General features: G+C 39.6%; 3 protein-coding genes across 3 annotated transcripts; all 3 read left to right on the top strand.

Annotated features, from left to right (window-relative positions):
- Positions 1-984: 984 nt before the first annotated feature.
- Positions 985-3,339, top strand: LOC122845026 (collagenase 3-like). Its single transcript, XM_044140982.1, has 11 exons — positions 985-1,077; positions 1,119-1,175; positions 1,212-1,402; positions 1,496-1,644; positions 1,737-1,865; positions 1,948-2,109; positions 2,239-2,362; positions 2,470-2,603; positions 2,683-2,842; positions 3,022-3,125; positions 3,236-3,339. Exons 1-11 carry the CDS (start codon positions 985-987, stop codon positions 3,337-3,339), a joined length of 1,407 nt encoding a protein of 468 aa, XP_043996917.1.
- Positions 3,340-7,700: 4,361 nt separating this feature from the next.
- LOC122845023 (collagenase 3-like) lies at positions 7,701-10,700 on the top strand. The gene is made up of 10 exons (XM_044140977.1): positions 7,701-7,833; positions 7,968-8,215; positions 8,309-8,457; positions 8,541-8,669; positions 8,761-8,922; positions 9,031-9,154; positions 9,260-9,393; positions 9,487-9,646; positions 9,799-9,902; positions 10,013-10,700. Exons 1-10 carry the CDS (start codon positions 7,735-7,737, stop codon positions 10,120-10,122), a joined length of 1,419 nt encoding a protein of 472 aa, XP_043996912.1. The 5' UTR covers positions 7,701-7,734; the 3' UTR covers positions 10,123-10,700.
- Positions 10,701-16,610: 5,910 nt separating this feature from the next.
- LOC122845024 (collagenase 3-like) lies at positions 16,611-19,233 on the top strand. Its single transcript, XM_044140978.1, has 10 exons — positions 16,611-16,709; positions 16,836-17,083; positions 17,177-17,325; positions 17,409-17,537; positions 17,629-17,790; positions 17,899-18,022; positions 18,128-18,261; positions 18,355-18,514; positions 18,694-18,797; positions 18,908-19,233. Exons 1-10 carry the CDS (start codon positions 16,611-16,613, stop codon positions 19,015-19,017), a joined length of 1,419 nt encoding a protein of 472 aa, XP_043996913.1. The 3' UTR covers positions 19,018-19,233.
- Positions 19,234-20,349: the final 1,116 nt, after the last annotated feature.

The following is a 20,349-nucleotide window of genomic DNA, read 5'->3' as shown; positions in this document are numbered from 1 at the left end:
TCTGTTGTGGGGAAGAGAGATTTGGGTCAAAAGGCGAAGGCCTCAGTTTACCAGTTGATCTCCGTTCCTACAGGCATCTACAGTCACAAACTTTGGGTAGTGACCAAAAGAACGTAATCATGCATACAGGCTGCTGGAATGAGTTTCCTCTACAAGGCCATCTGAGAGGAAATCAAAGTAGAGCCACTGCTTCGCTGCATCAAAAGGAGCTGGTTGAGGTGGTTTGTGACACTGTTTAGGACGCCTCCTTGGTGAAGAAGCATCCTAGCCAGTGTCCCAGCAGGAGGAGAGTTTGTGTATTTGAAACTTGAGGGTTTACTTTTTGTGGATGATATTCTCTTGTCTTAAGGCCACGACCCTCCAGTTGGACTGGAGCAGTTCCCACTTTGAAGCAGCTGGGATGAGAGATAGCACCTCTGAAATCTTGATTCTCAACTAGTAAAAGCTTGACTGTTCCCGGCAGACTGGAGGTTTAGCCTCTGCTTAAAGCAGAGCAGTCTCAGTGTCTTGGTACAACTGCAACTTCTTGCAAATGTGTCTTGTGTTTAAAGAATGTTCCTAAAAGAAGTATAATGCATGCACAGCTCTGTACAAGGACATCCCTGTAAGCTTCAAACTCCATTGCCCAACTCCCATTTACAGGTCACTACAAGGTTGTTCCTTTATCTTTTCTATCTGATATAAATAAACCATTTAAGCAAAATCAATTTGTTTTCTTCACCATGCTTAGCAGCACCAACACAACAGGAGTACGGCTTTTTTTTTTATACGGGAAAGGTCTTTCCATGGTACATGTGGATAGTATTTAATGTGTCATAATTATAGTGAAATGTTTTGGGACCTTTTGCGTCAAATGAACAAAATTCTTCAGAAAAAGTGTAACTCACTCCAGTATGTAGTTGCTCAACACACCCTGTCCAGGCCCTTTATAAGGGCTCCCTCCAGTTGAGAGACACAGGTTGAGTTCAACAAGGAAACATGAAGATGTTCACGCTGAGTTTTCTCCTGAGCCTTTTGGCTGCAGTGTTCTGCATGCCGGTGTCGCAGCCCACACAGCAGGATGAGCAGTTTGCAGAGGTACGTGCATTTGAGGTTTATTGAACGTATTGGGTAGTAAGAAACTTAAATGCTCTTTTAATTCAACAAATGATATGTTGACTTGCACATGGAGAGCAGCAGACTGAAGCCTCTCTGTTCTTTCTCTTCACCAGGACAGTTCAGTGTCTACGAAGCTGACGGAGATGCAAAAATTCTTCTTTGGCCTTCAGATCACAGTGAACCTGGATGTTGACACCTTGGCCATGACGAAGAAGCCACGCTGTGGCGTTTTAGAAGAACCTCTTAGTCTGGTCTCTACTGCTGACAACAATCTGAAGTGGGACAAGAATGACCTCACATACAGGTGAGAGATCTCAGAAAATCACCTATTCAGTGATGTGTACAATCACAGATGCTGTCTGTGGTTTAATGTGGAACATTTTTCTCCTTTCTTCAGGATAGAGAACTACACACCAGACATGTCTGCAGCAGAGGTAGATGAATCCATTGAGAAAGCTCTTCAGGTTTGGGCCAAGGTTACTCCCCTCAGATTCACAAGGATTTACAGTGGCATAGCAGACATCATGATCTCCTTTGGTCGTGGTGGTGAGTATCAAACTCTTTTTTTAATGCTTATTTTATTGGACGTTCTCAAAAAAGTTTTCTTTGTTCAAAATTAAAGTTATTTTTTCTAACAGCACACGGTGACAATAGCCCTTTTCATGAAACTGGCAATTATCTCGCTCACGCCTTTCCTCCTTCGTCCGGCATTGGAGGAGATGTACATTTTAACGATGATGAGACCTTCACCTTCCGCTCCACTGAAGGTAAGTTTATTCCTTATACAGTCTCTTTCAGCTATGACCTGATTGGTCCAACAAGAGGTGTAACTCATCCTCCGTTTCCTAGGCTACGTCCTCTACCTGGTTGCAGCCCATGAGTTTGGTCACTCTCTGGGTTTGTCCCACTCTAAAGACCCTGGTGCTCTCATGTATCCTCTGTACTCATACAGAGATCCCGATACCTTTGTTCTGCCACAAGATGATGTCAGAGGCATCCAGTCGCTTTATGGTTTGTACCAAAAAATGCCCTTTTATTTTATTTTACTTTGTTTTTGTTTTAACAAACTAGCAACAGAGTAAAAAAGTATTTTCTGAACTTGTCCATTATTAATTGCTGGGATTCAATTATAATACACAGGCAAAAACGAGGATCCAATTCCTCCTGGACCAACTGCTGCCCCCACTCCTGATGCCTGTGATTCCTCCCTGGTCTTGGATGCTGTTGCCACACTACGAGGAGAGATGCTGTTCTTCAAGAACAGGTAGAGTAGAAACTTAAGTATCCAATAATGCCAGTTGGAGTCAACAATTGACCTTTCAAAAAATCGGCTCCAAGATGTAGCTTTAGTTTCTCTCTGTCTTTTCTCAGCTTCTTCTGGCGTATCCACCCCCAGAGCGACACCCTTCAGCAAACTCTCATAACAAACTTCTGGCCCGACGCCCCCGAAAGTGTTGATGCTGCTTACGAGAGTCAGCAGTCAGACAGGGTCTTTTACTTTAAAGGTATTTGATATCTCTGTTAATTGATTGCATTTTTATATGTTACCCAAGTAGCTTCACGAAAATAACTTTTTCTTGACAGGTCGTCAAGTTTGGGCTTTCAGTGGCTATGATCTGGTAGGCGATTATCCCAAATCGATTTCCAGCTTTGGTTTGCCGAAGGACATTAAGAAAGTTGATGCGGCCCTCAATGACCCAGAGACTGGCAAGACTCTGTTCTTCGTTGGCAGCAATTACTACAGGTGTGTTCAAGAAAGACCAGAAATGAATGGTGAAATGTTTACATTTGAAGAGCAGTCCAACAGAGTTTGCTGTCCATTTTCTTCTCTTGGATTCTTTTTTTTCGTAGTTTGCACACAACCAAAGTGTTTCCTGCTGTTTTGAGGAGAAATACTTATTCTCTCTGTTTCTTCCTTTTCAGCTATGATGAGACTACAAAGACGATGGACTCAGGATTCCCAAAGCGAGTTGATGAAACCTTCTCTGGAATGACCAGGAAGGTGACAGCAGCTTTACAGCACAGAGGTGAGTTGCTTCCAAAAGCACGTGATTAATGAAGTGACTAAATGACTGCAGTGATTCTGTCCAATCCAGTTCCTTTTTCCTCACTAACACTTATCATCTCTGCTCTGCAGGTTTCACCTACCTCTACAGTGGTCCCTACATGTACGAGTTCAGCTCGGGGCAGATGCTGCGTCTGCTGAGAAACAACTACTTCCTGCCCTGCAACAACTATTAGATCAGCTTTTGAAGAAAACCAAGGAAGGGTCAATTAATGCCAAAATTACATCCATAATTTATAACAGTAAAACCTTTTCATGCCATTGTTTTGTACCATAGTTTAGGTAAATAATGAACCTTATTCTATAAAGTTTATATTTTTATATTGACTTGATTTTTTTTTAATTACCCTGTCTTTTAGGGCTGTATAGTTATATTGATTCTACAATATTTATAAATTTTTTCCACCCTCGGAAGGTATAAATTTTTCATCCGTGAGTATCAATACGTTAAACCATAAGGGTCCATAGGCTTATACCGTCTTTTTAACATGTGACGGCGTAGCAGCAAGACTCCGCCTTCCCCAGTCTCACTTTCAACTTGTGCTTAAAGTGCCCATTATAAACTACACACCAGTTTTTAAATTGTGTTAATAGGCCAAGTAAAACCGGAGGTATGCTAAAATAAATAAACCATATTTTTCTGAATGTCAGAGAAATGTCAAAAACCGTTTTTTCCGGTTTTGTGAAAGGATTGCCATGATGACGATGTCAGATCGATCATATTTATTAGAGTACGATGAGATCCTGGCAGTCTGAAAGGTAGCTACTCAGAGATCCAAGCAGGGGAACAGCGTTGCTGCGCATCTGTAAGGAGTCGATCACTACGGGGTAATGCAGAGCTACTCCCCCAGCAGCTAGTAGTAAACAGCTAACAGTAAACACGGCTAACTCCAGGAGACGAGGTAGAAAAGCCTTTTCTCTATAGTCCAAAAGACTTTTTTTTTATTCCAACATGCATCCACAGTGTGGCCAAAAGAAAAAGAAAAACATAGGTGCCATCATTTGCATATTGAGAGTCTACAGAGGCTGATAATCTCCCATCTAAGCTCCTGGATCACTGTTGAAATTTTGAGTTTTATGTCAAATCCACGTCAATTAAATGACAAACTAATTTTCTCACTGCATCTTTGGTTCATTTTGTACAGCTGTAGACTGTTAGACTCTGTCCAATCAGAGTCAGGTATTGTAGTTGGTGCTTATAATCAGTTTTGAGTTAATTAAATCCAAGTTTATGGAACACAAAATGTCTCTAAAATCACTCTAAAATCTTTCAGAAAATTGGAAAAGTGCATCGAATTGTATGGTTTGCCAAATATCGTGATACATATCGTATCGTGATCCAGATATCGTATCGTATTGTGAGATTATTGTATCGCTACACCCCTACTATATTTATGTTTATTACAGTTTATTTTGATTATTTAGACTGTTCAATTGTTTAGCCATTTTCTGTCAGTTTAGCTGCATGAATGTGGATTCCTCTTTGAGTGTATGAATAAATCTGTATAACTTAACCATCTTAAGGGAATGATATTGGGGGGAAAAAAAACCATTTGATGTATTGTCACACATGTCAGTGTTATAATTTGAAATTATTTGCTTGAAATAAAAACATCTTAAAGGATCAAAGTTGATCCGCTGACTTGTGGTGCCCACACCTGAGTTTGGTAAATGTTCTGTACTTGCACAGCACTTAAAAGTCCAGAGGGCCCCAACTTGAATTGAAGTCACAACTTTTCAATTGTGACTTTGAATTGAAATCACAATTGAAAAATTTACTTTTCACATTTCGGTCATTCACTCATTCGTCGATGGTGGCAGTTTATGAATATGGATAGTAGTCTGGTGCAGTCTGATAGTCTGACTGAGGCTAGGCTGCCGTGCACAGGTGCCACTCAGCCCTCTGACCACCACCAGCAGGCGAGGCGGCTGAAGAGTCTTGCTCAACGACACAATGACAGATTTCTGCATTATTTGTAACTGCCTGACAGAACTTGCATCACTGCCTTAAGGCTGGGAATTTAACAGAGATGAGTTTGGAGACACTTGCTTTTAATTGCCATTTTGGGGAAAACTGCAACTTTTTTTGTTGTACATTGTTATGCCGCAGAAACAAGCTTTGTACTGTGTCTTATATTGCACACACCTTTTTGAAAGTAAGCTCTGAAAGTAAGCACCTGTACCACTGGCTTCCACTGACAGGCCCTGGAGAAGCAGGAACATAGAAACAATGTGCATGTGGAGAATAACTGCTAAATATCTAATGATCCCTAACAAATGCTTGAGGCCTTCAGAGAGCAGCTGCATTCCTACTAAATTACATACAGCTGGACTCTGTTTACTAATTACCTCACTGCAACTGGTTTGAGCATAAGTTCAGTCCCTTACACCAAACTGTATTCAGGAGAACCAGAAGAAATGGGGTAGAGGAGAAGACAAAAGCATGACACATTGTTTATACAGAGTGTTTAATAAATAAATACATTTTGAAAACCGTGAATGCTTCTATTTCCTTCCATCTTACAATTATTCACTAAATTGTACTGGTCTCCTACTTGAAGTCTCAGAAACCCTCCATAAGGTTTATGGCTGCAACTTGACAAAATGTGGAAGCAACTACAGGTTGTGAGTGTTTTTCTGAAGCACTGCGTCTGAACCTCGTTTTGGATTCTTGATTTTCTGCATCACATGGCATACATACTTGCATCACGTTCTCTGATGATGAAATAGCCTGATGATGACATTGTAGAGGGTGTATATTCACGAGGAACCGGATCTTTCTAGCAATAACCACAATGTTAGCAACACTGGGAAACTAATAAATACTGCAAGCAAGTAAAAGTAACGCCTCAGGGTCTAATAGTGTTGAAAGAAAGAGAATTTATACAATCTATTGAAGCTATTTGCAAATTAAAAATGTTTTTTTTTGTTGTTTTGGGTAATTTTCTTGCACTTTATGTATTTTAAGTTTTAAGATTTCCAACAACTGTTGAATAAAAGGAATGAGAACAATATTTGTATTAGATATGTAACTAAAAGAAATGATATCTACATTGAGATTATTGTGAACAGTGCCTGTAATGTAGAAAAGCTTAATTATGTTTATGATTAATGCAATAATATGTGTGTTTTTCATACTGTTACGCATTTTTAATGTATCTGCAATCACTGCTGTTGAGCAAATTCTTGTAGATGGCACATTGCTTATCAGTCATTATAGTTCCTCTCTGCATCCTGTGTTGCGCAACTGTTGACAGAATGTAGCTTTCCATTCATAATGCTGAACATACGGGTTCTAGTTTAATAAAGGTCTATGGGAGTGGACAGTAAATCTATATGCTGACTCACAAAGCTCCCTAACCTGCCAGAGTTTAGATTTCCTATGAATCAGCGGATGTCACCTAAGAGTTCTTCCACAATCAAAGTTGCAATAGAATTAATCATGTCTGCAGATTTATGATCTGAACATAATAGTATCAACGTGATACCAAAATATTAATTTGGAAGCCACAATCAAATGCAGTTGTTTGAAAATAAGTAGAACCACACGGCACATTCGTCCATTTCTATGTTTAAAAAAAAATTGGCAAATGTTGAATCCCCTAAGAGCGAAGTTCAACAACCAATCAAATTATTTTAGCCTAAAACAAAACTCAAAAACCCTCTCCTTGGGCTGCCACCTTATCGCGGTGGAGGGGTTTGAGTGCCCCAATGATCCTGGGAGCTATGCTGTCTGGGGCTCCATGCCCCTGGTAGGGTACCCCAAGGCAGACAGGTCTTAGGTGAAGGGCCAGACAAAGTTCAGCCCGAAGACCGCAATGATGAATAAAACTTTGGACTCTGCGTTCCCTCGCCCGGACACTCTGGAGCCAGGCCTGGAGGGGGGGCACAACAGCGAGCGTCTGGTGGCCGGGCTTTTACCCATGGAGCCCAGCCGGGCTCAGCCCAAAGAGGAAACATGGGCCCCCCCGTCCCATGGGCCCACCACCCGTGAGAGGCCAAAGGGGTCGGGTGCATTGTGTGATGGGTGGCAATCCTCGGTTGCGGAAGCTAGCTCTTGTTCATTTATTAGTCATTTTTTATAACTGAGATTTTTTTATTGAAATTAATTAATTCAGAACTTTAATTTATTGAAATCGGTTTATGAAGACAGGTGACGTTAAAATTGTTTGTAATACACATTTTTTTCTATGTGACATCATCAAATTATTCAATCAAAACAAATCTATATTTTTTAACAATCCTTTCACATACTGGTAAAATATATAAGCACCAGTATCAGAAACTTTACAGCGTTATATACTTCTTTACAATATTTATTACTTTATACGATGCATGAAAAGTCTTCCCAAGGTGCATGTGGCAACAATACAGAGCACGTCATAATTACAGTGTCTTGTTTTGGGAATATTTTGTGTCGGGTGAACAATCAGCTGTAAACTTCCTCTGCTACCCATAAAAGGAGTCAAGAGTCACTCTCTCCAGTATGTAGTTGCTCAACACACCCTGTCCAGGCCCTTTATAAGGGCTCCCTCCAGTTGAGAGACACAAGTTGAGTTCAACAAGGAAACATGAAGACGTTCACGCTGAGTTTTCTCCTGAGCCTTTCGGCTGCAGTGTTCTGCATGCCGGTGTCGCAGCCCACACAGCAGGATGAGCAGTTTGCAGAGGTATGTGCATTTGATGTGTATTGAACGTACTGGGTAGTAAGAAACTTAAATGCTCTTTTAATTCAACAAATGATGTGTTGACTTGCACATGGAGAGCAGCAGACTGAAGCCTCTCTGTTCTTTCTCTCCACCAGGACTATCTGAAGAGATTTTTCAACCTGACAGAGGAAAGAGGTCCATCGTTCAGAAGTGGCATCAGCTCAGTGTCTAAGAAGCTGATGGAGATGCAAAAATTCTTTGGCCTTCAGATCACAGGGAACCTGGATGCTGACACCTTGGCCATGATGAAGAAGCCACGCTGTGGCGTCCCAGACGTAGACGTTTCTCAGTTCTCCACTTTTGGAAACAATCTGAAGTGGGGCAAGAATGACCTCACATACAGGTGAGAGATCTCAGAAGATCACCTATTCAGTGATGTGTACAATCACAGATGCTGTCTGTGGTTTAATGTGGAACATTTTTCTCCTTTCTTCAGGATAGAGAACTACACACCAGACATGTCTGCAGCAGAGGTAGATGAATCCATTGAGAAAGCTCTTCAGGTTTGGGCCAAGGTTACTCCCCTCAGATTCACAAGGATTTACAGTGGCATAGCAGACATCATGATCTCCTTTGGTCGTGGTGGTGAGTATCAAACTCTTTTTTTATGCTTTCTGTTTGGATGTCATTGATTGTTTCAATCTTAATGAAAATGTCCTTTCTAACAGCACATGGTGATTTTTACCCCTTTGACGGCCCTGACGGTACTCTTGCCCATGCTTTCGCTCCTTCTACTGGTATCGGAGGAGACGCCCATTTTGATGAAGATGAGACCTTCACCTTCCGCTCTAACAGAGGTAGGTTTGTTCTTTACATTGTCAGTGACTTTCTCAGCCCTTCCTACCTCATTTAAACTACAAGAGGTGTAACTCATCCTCCGTTTTCTAGGCTACGTCCTCTTCCTGGTTGCAGCCCATGAGTTTGGCCACTCTCTGGGTTTGTCCCACTCTAACGACCCTGGTGCTCTCATGGCCCCTGTGTACTCATACAAAAACCCAGACACGTTTGTTCTGCCACAAGATGATGTCCGAGGCATCCAGTCGCTTTATGGTTAGTATCATAAAATCCATGTTTGAACAAACTAGCTTAGACTAAAATTGTTCAAGGATCTCTCCATAATTCTTGAGGTGTGATGTTATATACCATCTATTTTTTCAGGCAAAAACGAGGATCCAATTCCTCCTGGACCAACTGCTGCCCCCACTCCTGATGCCTGTGATTCCTCCCTGGTCTTGGATGCTGTTGCCACACTACGAGGAGAGATGCTGTTCTTCAAGAACGGGTAGAGTAGAAACTTAAGTCTCCAATAACGCCAGCTGGAGTCAACTATTTATCTTGCAAAAAAACGGCTCCACGATGTGTTTTAAGTTTCTCTGTCTTTTTTCAGATTCTTCTGGCGAATCTACCCCCAGAGTAACAGCCCTGAGCAAACTCTCATAGCAAACTTCTGGCCCGACGCCCCTGAAAGTGTTGATGCTGCTTACGAGAGTCAGCAGTCAGACAGAGTCTTTCTCTTTAAAGGTATTTGATTTCTGTCTTTGTTGACTGATGGTATTTTTATACACTACTCAAATACCTTCACCCAAATAACTACTTTAAACTTTTTCTTGACAGGTCGTCAAGTTTGGGCTTTCAGTGGCTATGATCTGGTACAGGATTATCCCAAATCGATTTCCAGCTTTGGTTTGCCGAAGGACATTAAGAAAGTCGATGCGGCCCTCAATGACCCAGAGACTGGCAAGACTCTGTTCTTCGTTGGCAGCAATTACTACAGGTGTGTTCAAGAAAGACCAGAAATCAGTGGTGAATTTTGTGAACTTGAAGTAAAGTCCAAGAAACTTGGGAGTCTGTTCTCCTTTTCCAAGCAACATTCTTTCCTGCATTTTAATAAGAAATAATTATCATATTTTATCTTATTCTTTTCAGCTATGATGAGACTACAAAGACGATGGACTCAGGATTCCCAAAGCGAGTTGATGAAACCTTCTCTGGAATGACCAGGAAGGTGACAGCAGCTTTACAGCACAGAGGTGAGTTGCTTCCAAAAGCACATGATTAATGAAATGACTAAATGACTGCAGTGATTCTGTCCAATCTAGTTCCTTTTTCCTCACTAACACATATCATCTGTGCTCTGCAGGTTACACCTACCTCTACAGTGGTCCCTACATGTACGAGTTCAGGTTGAGGACGGGGCAGATGCTGCGTCTGCTGAGAAACAACTACTTCCTGCCCTGCAACAACTATTAGATCAGCTTTTGAAGAAAACCAAGGAAGGTTCAATTAATGCCAAAATTACATCCATAATTTATAATAATAATATTAATAATAACAATAATAGGACCTATTTATGCCGTTGTGTTGTAGTTTCAGGTAAATAATGAGCCTTTCCTCTAAGTGTATGTTTTTTTTTATTTTGTTAATGTTTATTTATAATGTTAATGTATTCTGGGTTTTATGCCAAAATTATTTTTTAAGTTATTCTAACTTTATTTTTATTGTAATTTATTTAGATTATTTGGACAGTCCTTTTTTGTGTTATTTGCTTTTTACAAGTTCATTTATTACATTCCTTGTACTAATGTGAGAGCCTTTTGTCTGCCTCAACAAAGTAATATTACAAATAGAATTACACAATAAGAAATGCTGTTTTGTGTATTTTTGTAAAATCAATTATCATTTGAAACCAACCAATTTCTTCATGAAAAATACATGACCATGCATCAACTATAATGTTGATCCCCAGACATGTTATACCCAAATTCGAGTTGTACGTGTTTACATGTTTTCATTCACCAGGTCATCTAAATGAAATAAATGTGTTATGATCAAATATCTGATTCTGATTGTTTAATGACTTTCTATAAGATGAAACAATTTCTTTGTATCAGTTCAACACAAATATGCAAACTTGGATAAAAGTTCAATTAAATTTAGTCTGAAATATTGATCCTTGTAAACATAATATATAAAATATTTACAGCTATTTTGACTTTCCCATCATACCAAAAACATTAACACTTAGCACAGATGACGTTTCTAAAACAGAATCGGTAGACTAATCAAGTGATTTCACATTTTACTACTTTGCAGAGGCGTTAACTTGACTCATGGAACTTGGAATGAAATTACAAGTTTGAGTCACAAGTTTAATAACTTTAGACTTGACTTGAGGAAATCACAAGACTTAATATTGACTTGCACTTTTACACCAATGACTTTTGACTTCCTCAAGATTTGAGTTGTTTGCTTTGAAAATACTTTATATCCAATACCAAACATAACATGTTACAACTGAACTGTACCTGTAACATAAATCAACCTGCTGAATACCTCTGGCCTTTTATCGGCATTCCCTCTTCCTGTCGCTGCAACTGGAATTTTGAACTCCCTGTGTTGTTTAACTGCTTTCATTTTGCTTCCTATGAAAACAGGAGAACAAGCCAGTGGTGGTGAAGCCTTTTCACCCAGCAGAGGGAGGCGAGCCCGAAATGAAAGAATGAAAAAAAAAAAAGAAAAATCTGTACAACCAAACAAAACATAAGCCAGGGAACTTGGGCCCCTTGACAAAAAAATTTATTGGGTCCACCAGCTGTTACAATTTCTTGAGTCTATTTGACCCATAAAAAGCAGCACAATTTCAAACGCATGCAAGTGCCTTGCTTTCTTGTCATGACAGTTTGTTATGAGACAGATCATCTGTGAGAAGATGAATATCCTCCAGCTCCTCCATGAGGCTAGATTGTGATTGACAGCGCTAAAACCCACCTCCTGCCTCTGATTGGTTGTTTCTAGAGACACTGGGAGAAGGCAGAGGAATTAAATTGTTCTCAGATAATATCTCAACATATTGACAGTCTTAACAAATCTGTACTTTTTGTTAATAAAAGTTGTGTACTTCAGCTTTAATTTCACTTAGGAGGGGACGGGTCAGGAGGGACGTGGCAACACATAAATAATTTAAATGCAACCTAAGGCAGGACTATCTGGACTGACAAGAGGCTGTTTTTTATTGTAATTTTGTTTGTTTGAATTTCTGTCATTAATAAATATATTGTTTTGTTGTGTGACTGTAAAAAGAGCAGTGAGGCAGGAAAAATCTACATAGACTCCCTGGAATGATGCTAACTAGCTTCTCACTGAACACAGTATTGTTCACCGTTTTCACTGGGAGAGGGAGGAGGGATTGGAGCTGCTGCTGTCTGACTCATTTGTTGTTAAGTGTGGTAACAGCTACAAGTTAAATATATGAATATGTTGGTTGATTTGTTTTCCATTGTTCTTTAAATGCTAGTGAAATGGAGGCAAACAGTAGTCTGTAGCTACGCTAACTATGCTAAATGGTTGATACCATTTAGCATAGTTTTAGCCAGAGGTATTCAGCAGGTTTAGCTATCCACCTCTCTTGGAGAAAATCTGGGCTACAAATTGACCCTCTTGTCTTTTTTCTCTCTCTCTCCTTTTGAAAACCTGACTTTATTATTTTTCTTAGCAGTATAGTAACTGCCATAGCCGTTCTTGTTTTCTCCTGCCTGCTGCTGAACACCGTCAAGCGCTGCAAGCAGGAACGAACCATTTCATGCAGATCCAGGGGGGTTCATGATGTGAGCTTTTTGGTCTAGATGGGGTAACATTTAATTTTTCCTGATAAAAACAATTAGAAAAAGACGATAGAATTAATTTTGTAATTGACAGGGCCCCGATTTTTCTTCTATTTCTATGAAGAAAAGAAAAAAAATTGCGGAGGGCCCCTTGTCTTTCAGGGGCCCCTGACTATGCAACAATATTAAGAAACTTTTAGTAGCAATTTAGTAACACACATTTAACTAACTAAGACTGATCCTTTTGCAGTTGCATAGACATTGATGTGAGCGTTGCCAATTGTTGTATTAACATTGTACAGAATGCCAGAGCTGCCACAAATGTATGGCAATGAATTGGATCATAAGGTCAACTCAAAATGCGCTGAAACAGAGAGCATCTTTTACTTTAAAAAAAAAATTGGGTTGGTTAGGATGGGATGTTGTTTGTTGCTTTCTAAATTTCTCATGCAAAATTTATGTTACAGCTTACTTATTAAATACATTTATTTGTATTCACAGAGACCAATGCAGATCTGGATTTGATAATCAGAAGGTTCTGGGGAAATCCCACTGACCGATCTAATATTTGGGCCTTTTTAAAATTTGTTTTTAACATGAACCTGTGTGCAGTCGTTCAGTGGTGGTTTCTAATATGGCTGAAATGGGCAAACGCCCAGGGCAGCATCTTGTGTGGGCACCATAAGAATTGAAGGCTGAAGATGAGTCCCAGTACGACCCTGGTCTAATGTATATGACAAAGTGTTTATTTTGCATTTCTGAAATTGGTCAGTTTTTTAAGTTTTTAAAATTTTCAGGCAGTTTGTAGCAACCACCCACAAACTGCAGAACTAACACAAGTGATGAAGATTAATTAATTTTCTTACTCCATTACAAAGTGATCAAACAGCAATTCAAGTAAAACATATGGACTATCAATCATGATAAGAAATCAGATAACTTTAACTAAAATCATACACAACAGATACCCCCCCCCAAAAAAACATTTATAGATGTTGTATAAATGTGCAGTGGGGTGAATTAAAAGAGTAAATTTTCCAGATTTTTCTGCTATTGCCACTGACAAACTTCAGTAACAGAGGATGTGACGAAGCCTCAAGAATTTCATCCTTCTTTTTAAAAAATATCAGCTCAATGTTCAGCTCGGCTGCAGATGCCTGTTCAACTCCAATAGCCTTGCTGGCTAATTCAATAATATGCTCCATTTTTTATTACTAGTTAATATAACAACTTAAGTGTGGTTATTGTTATCTTAAAAACGAAGATGTTTCTTGAAAGCTAATTGAGTCATGGGACCTGAAGAATCACTTTTATACGTATTTATGGAATTTCAAGTTTTTATTTAGACATTATTTATAACCTGAAATAATAAATTGGCAATTAATTATAACAGTTAGCACTGCAATCTGAAAATGTCCCAATAATAAAATTAATTGGTAAAATTTCCAGTATTTTTTTCATTAAAATTTTATGATTTTCCTGTTTATGTTATTATTATATCTACACTCCAAGTCTTTGTGTCTTGAAATAAAAACCCAAACACAGGCGGTGGATCCACTCAAGTTTAGGATTTGACTCGAGAGTTGCCTGTCTTGAGTTTGGGGCTTACAGGTCTTTACTTGGACCTGAGTGTTACTGGAGACGTACTTGTGATGTGAAAAGCAATAGCGACCTCTGGCTGTCAGTGATATTATCTGCCCTGATACTGAACCTGTCAGAGGTCGTTTCATTTTCAGTCACACTGACTTTAGAAGTTGCTGAAGACATTAGTTTCAAAACACAATTATTCCAAATAAGAACACTCTTCTACTGTAACGGCCATCCCTGTGCATGTGTTTTAAAATTAGAGATATTTCCAAAGAACCCACTTTATTATTAACTGTTTAAATTAAAATGGCTGGTTCCATGGTTCTGTCAGCCCACTGTCTTAAACAGCTGATGAGGGGGAAAAACTTGAGATGATTTCCTTTTTATTCTGCATGTTTAATGTGGGGGGGATTTCCATTAGTTTATCCACTGAGTACACCAGGTGAAAAAGTTAAGATGACGACCGAGCCCCTATTTATCAGTGACTATTTGCTCCTGAGGGAATTGTTAAAGAAATCATTTTACAGCCAGCTGTCGCCAGGCTGTAAATCACCTTTGCTCTTTTATTTTTAAGGTTTAATTGGCTCTAGTGGCCTTTATTTGATAGATAATTGACAGGAAAGTGGGCAATGAGAGAGGGGGAAAACATGCAGCAAAGGTCGCCAGGCTGGGAATTGAACCTATGACATAAGGAGGCCTAAGAACTCCCTATGTGGGTTGTGCTTAACCCCTCCGCCACCACAGCACATCCCAGTGAATCACCTTTGTTAAAGCCTGATGTTTATCATAAGAGACAGGCTCTTCAGATTCCAAGTTAGTAGCACAAAGACCGTAATGTTGGGATGATCTGGACTGCGATATTTCTGTGACTTTGAGCACTTTGTTGTGTAATGGTTGCAAGAAAATCGAATATTCAGGGAGCACAGAAATAGCAGAGCGGAGAAAAGTTGCTGACAAGCACGGTCAGAAGGAAACAAAAGTGGAAGTAAGACAGACAGTATTTGATTTTATTGTACTGTTGCACATGGTTCGCATTCAAAAGTTATTTGTTAAAGACATTATTATTATCCTTGGATATTTAAAACAAGGATTGTTTCTAAGATAATGGGAAAATGGGAGCAACTCCTGACTGTCCCCAGTTTCAACTTGTAATGCCGACTTTGCGTTTGAAATAAAAACAATAAGGAACTTCTCCAAAGCAAATATTATCAGACCAGTAATCAGTTTAAAATTACTCAACCAAGTGACTGTGCGTTACTAATTTTGTCATTTTTCAAAGTAAAAATGTCTTCTATCTTCTTGCGCCATGGTGAATGGCATTATACATGCAACAAGTCAGCATGAGGATACGTCATGTGTAACACACATTAAGCAGAAACATGAGCAATGACATGGGGAGAAGTAGGCATGTTTTCTAACTGGAAATACTATTATAAACGCTATTCTAAGTGTGAGTTTATGGGGTTTTTAATATGAAAAACATGTAGTTTCCTGAAAAACATGTTTTTAAGTTTAGCTTAAAAACTTAGAGTTTTTGAGATAAACTTGAAATGTCAGGAGAAACATTGTTGATGTCACTGTTAAAAAAGTCCTAACAAAGGAAGTATTTACAAGATTGATTGTGATTTTTAGGTTGAGAAGGGGTGGCATTGTTGGCAGCTGCTGGATGTAACTAATAAAATTTTCCACTAACTAAACTAGTTTATTTTCTAACCTTCTGCATCCAATGGAGTGATCCAAAGTTATGAATGAATGTGTACTGCCTCCTCTTGGTAGTGGGCCAGTTTCTGCCACAAACGAGTTCAAGATTCCTGGTATCTCGCTACTGCAGGAAACCCAGAGTATGGATTATATATCCTCATTCTGAGGTGTGAAACCTTTTGGATCTCACAGAAAAAGCTTAAGCGGTCTCTCTCCTAAGCTTGCTCCCTCCCACACCCAATATCAGCTAAGCAGAAAAAACACAATAAATAAATAATAAGGAACTTGCTGAACATTGTCTTCCCCTCTCTTACATACATAACTATAAAATAATTCAATGCATGCAATGTTGTCTGACCAATAAAACCCTGCGAAGGTCAATAAACCCAACCTTCGGTGGCTCCACTGATCATGGGTTCCAATATATTATACCTATTTTTGTTTTTACAAAAAAAAATTATGCATCATTTTCCTGGAAGAGCTAAAATCTTTGACATCACTGCATCCTTCATTTCTGGTATCAACAAATCTATTTTTATTGAGCTTCAACCACTGAAAAAAAAATACGATATTGCTTATGAATTTACAATGCTTGTTTCTTTTTATGATATAGGAAAAATCCTCCTATACTACGTGTGGCAACAACACAGAGCACATGTCATAATTACAGTGTCTTGTTTTGGGGAAATTTTGTGTCGGGTGAACAATCAGCTGTAAACTTCCTCTGCTACCCATAAAAGGAGTCAAGAGTCACTCTTTCAAGTAGGTAGTTACTCAACACAGCCTGTCCAGGCTCTTTATAAGGGCTCCCTCGAGTTGAGAGACACAAGTTGAGTTCAACAAGGAAACATGAAGACGTTCACGCTGAGTTTTCTCCTGAGCCTTTCGGCTGCAGTGTTCTGCATGCCGGTATCACAGCCCACACCGCAGGATGAGCAGTTTGCAGAGGTATGTGCATTTGATGTGTATTGAACGTACTGGGTAGTAAGAAACTTAAATGCTCTTTTAATTCAACAAATGATGTGAATTAAGAGAGCAACAGACTGAAGCCTCTCTGTTCTTTCTCTCCACCAGGACTATCTGAAGAGATTTTTCAACCTGACAGAGGAAAGAGGTCCATCGTTCAGAAGTGCCATCAGCTCAGTGACTAAGAAGCTGATGGAGATGCAAAAATTCTTTGGCCTTCAGATCACAGGGAACCTGGATGCTGACACCTTGGCCATGATGAAGAAGCCACGCTGTGGCGTCCCAGACGTAGACGTTGCTCAGTTCTCCACTTTTGGAAACAATCTGAAGTGGGGCAAGAATGACCTCACATACAGGTGAGAGATCTCAGAAGATCACCTATTCAGTGATGTGTACAATCACAGATGCTGTCTGTGGTTTAATGTGGAACATTTTTCTTCTTTCTTCAGGATAGAGAACTACACACCAGACATGTCTGCAGCAGAGGTAGATGAATCCATTGAGAAAGCTCTTCAGGTTTGGGCCAAGGTTACTCCCCTCAGATTCACAAGGATTTACAGTGGCATAGCAGACATCATGATCTCCTTTGGTCGTGGTGGTGAGTATCAAACTCTTTTTTTATGCTTTCTGTTTGGATGTCATTGATTGTTTCAATCTTAATGAAAATGTCCTTTCTAACAGCACATGGTGATTTTTACCCCTTTGACGGCCCTAACGGTATTCTTGCCCATGCTTTCGCTCCTTCTACTGGTATCGGAGGAGACGCCCATTTTGATGAAGATGAGACCTTCACCTTCCGCTCTAACAGAGGTAGGTTTGTTCTTTACATTGTCAGTGACTCTCTCAGCCCTTCCTACCTCATTTAAACTACAAGAGGTGTAACTCATCCTCCGTTTCCTAGGCTACGTCCTCTTCATGGTTGCAGCCCATGAGTTTGGCCACTCTCTGGGTTTGTCCCACTCTAACGACCCTGGTGCTCTCATGGCCCCTGTGTACTCATACAAAAACCCAGACACGTTTGTTCTGCCACAAGATGATGTCCGAGGCATCCAGTCGCTTTATGGTTAGTATCATAAAATCCATGTTTGAACAAACTAGCTTAGACTAAAATTGTTCAAGAACCTCTCCATAAGTCTTGAGGTGTGATGTTATATACCATCTATTTTTTCAGGCAAAAACGAGGATCCAATTCCTCCTGGACCAACTGCTGTCCCCACTCCTGATGCCTGTGATTCCTCCCTGGTCTTGGATGCTGTTGCCACACTACGAGGAGAGATGCTGTTCTTCAAGAACGGGTAGAGTAGAAACTTAAGTCTCCAATAACGCCAGCTGGAGTCAACTATTTATCTTGCAAAAAAACGGCTCCAAGATGTGTTTTAAGTTTCTCTGTCTTTTTTCAGATTCTTCTGGCGTATCCACCCTCAGCGTTTCATCCCTGATCAAACTCTCATAGCAAACTTCTGGCCCGACGCCCCTGAAAGTGTTGATGCTGCTTACGAGAGTCAGCAGTCAGACAGAGTCTTTCTCTTTAAAGGTATTTGATTTCTGTCTTTGTTGACTGATGGTATTTTTATACACTACTCAAATACCTTCACCCAAATAACTACTTTAAACTTTTCCTTGACAGATCGTCAAGTTTGGGCTTTCAGTGGCTATGATCTGGTACAGGATTATCCCAAATCGATTTCCAGCTTTGGTTTGCCGAAGAAAGTCAAGAAAGTCGATGCGGCCCTCAATGACCCAGAGACTGGCAAGACTCTGTTCTTCGTTGGCAGAAATTACTACAGGTGTGTTCAAGAAAGACCAGAAATTAATGGTGAAATGTTTACATTTGAAGAGCAGTCCAACAGAGTTTGCTGTCCATTTGCTTCTCTTGGATTCTTTTTTTTCGTAGTTTGCACACAACCAAAGTGTTTCCTGCTGTTTTGAGGAGAAATACTTATTCTCTCTGTTTCTTCCTTTTCAGCTATGATGAGACTACAAAGACGATGGACTCAGGATTCCCAAAGCGAGTTGATGAAACCTTCTCTGGAATGACCAGGAAGGTTACAGCAGCTTTACAGCACAGAGGTGAGTTGCTTCCAAAAGCACGTGATTAATGAAGTGACTAAATGACTGCAGTGATTCTGTCCAATCTAGTTCCTTTTTCCTCACTAACACTTATCATCTGTGCTCTGCAGGTTTCACCTACCTCTACAGTGGTCCCTACATGTATGAGTTCAGGTTGAGGACGGGGCAGATGCTGCGTCTGCTGAGAAACAGCTACTTCCTGCCCTGCAACAACTACTAGATCAGCTTTTGAAGAAAACCAAGGAAGGTTCAATTCATGCTAAAATTACATCCATAATTTATAATAACAATAATAAAACCTTTTTATGTTGTTGTGTTGTCCCACACCTTAGGAATATAATCCGTCCTGTTGTATTCTATTAATGTGGATTTTTTTTAATGACAGTGTATTACATTTGTGTTATTTGTAACTGCTTTGTTTGTGTTGCTATTTATGTTTCTGTGTAAATAAATCAAATCAAATTGTAAAAGAAGTGTTTTTGTATGTCCCACTTCCAGCACTATTTGAATGTATGCACAAAAAAGTAATAAGAATAAAATGACAGATGAAATAAAACACATCTCGTACATTTGTTATATGCATCGATGATGCAACAACATCCCAGTGTTTTTCTAGATTGTTTCACTTTTAGATCCAAAACGCTTCTTTGTTCTTTCAGTCAGCTAAATTGTATCTCACAGCAACAGGTGGGGGAGGGTTGCGCTACTCAGCTGGAAGAAGCTTTAGGTTGTAGTCGTTTACATGCTGTGTTATTACAGGTAATTTAACCAGCAGAAACAGTCAGTGAGAAAACGCTTCTGGTTTTCTGGTCTTTTTCTCTTGTTGGGGTGAATAAATGGGGATGGGTTCTACAATCAGGACTCATCTGATTACACAACCACAGAAACCACAAGAAACCCTTTTATTCGTCAAATTACAAGCTGCAGAGCTGAGACTGGCTGATTTCAGGTTATGGTCTCGTTCAGCTTTACTTTCATGCCAGAGTATTCAGCCTGTCACAGTAATTTAAGCCTGTACCAGAGTCCAGATCCTGTGCATGCATGCTGTGGTTGTAAGATTGCATAACTTTGCTCGACTGAAGGGGAAGGAGAGCGGGAATTTTTTCATGGTGGCTCTGAAGAAAAGGTGAAGTAAATAATGCTGTGGGGAGTTTTATTTAGATTTTCCACTCTGAGATCATTCCTACTGCTGGTTACTGTAGGTAATTTATATACTTGTAAATCTGCAGATAAGAAAGAAAGTCAAGAAATGGTAAATATCAAAGAGAGGAGAATTTTGCTTGATCTCACTGCAGCAGAAAAAAGAACTGAAAACTTTTGTAATTATTTTGATTTTTTTTTTAACTTTGTTCTATGATAGTTTACTGTTTTCTGTTGTACGTTTTCTGAACAGGTTGTTGCTCAAAATGAAAATTTGTTAAACAAACATAATCTTTAGATTTGTGGGAAAAAAAGAAAAAAAATTCTTCACACAATTATGTGTTTACGTCTGTTGTGCCTCTTTGTGTTGGTACAATCACAATAAAATAAACTGAAGTTTGTTGCACTGTAA

The sequence above is a fragment of the Gambusia affinis genome, linkage group LG15 (assembly GCF_019740435.1).
Source record: "Gambusia affinis linkage group LG15, SWU_Gaff_1.0, whole genome shotgun sequence".
NCBI lineage: Eukaryota > Metazoa > Chordata > Actinopteri > Cyprinodontiformes > Poeciliidae > Gambusia > Gambusia affinis.
This window is presented reverse-complemented; position numbering and strand designations above follow the sequence as displayed.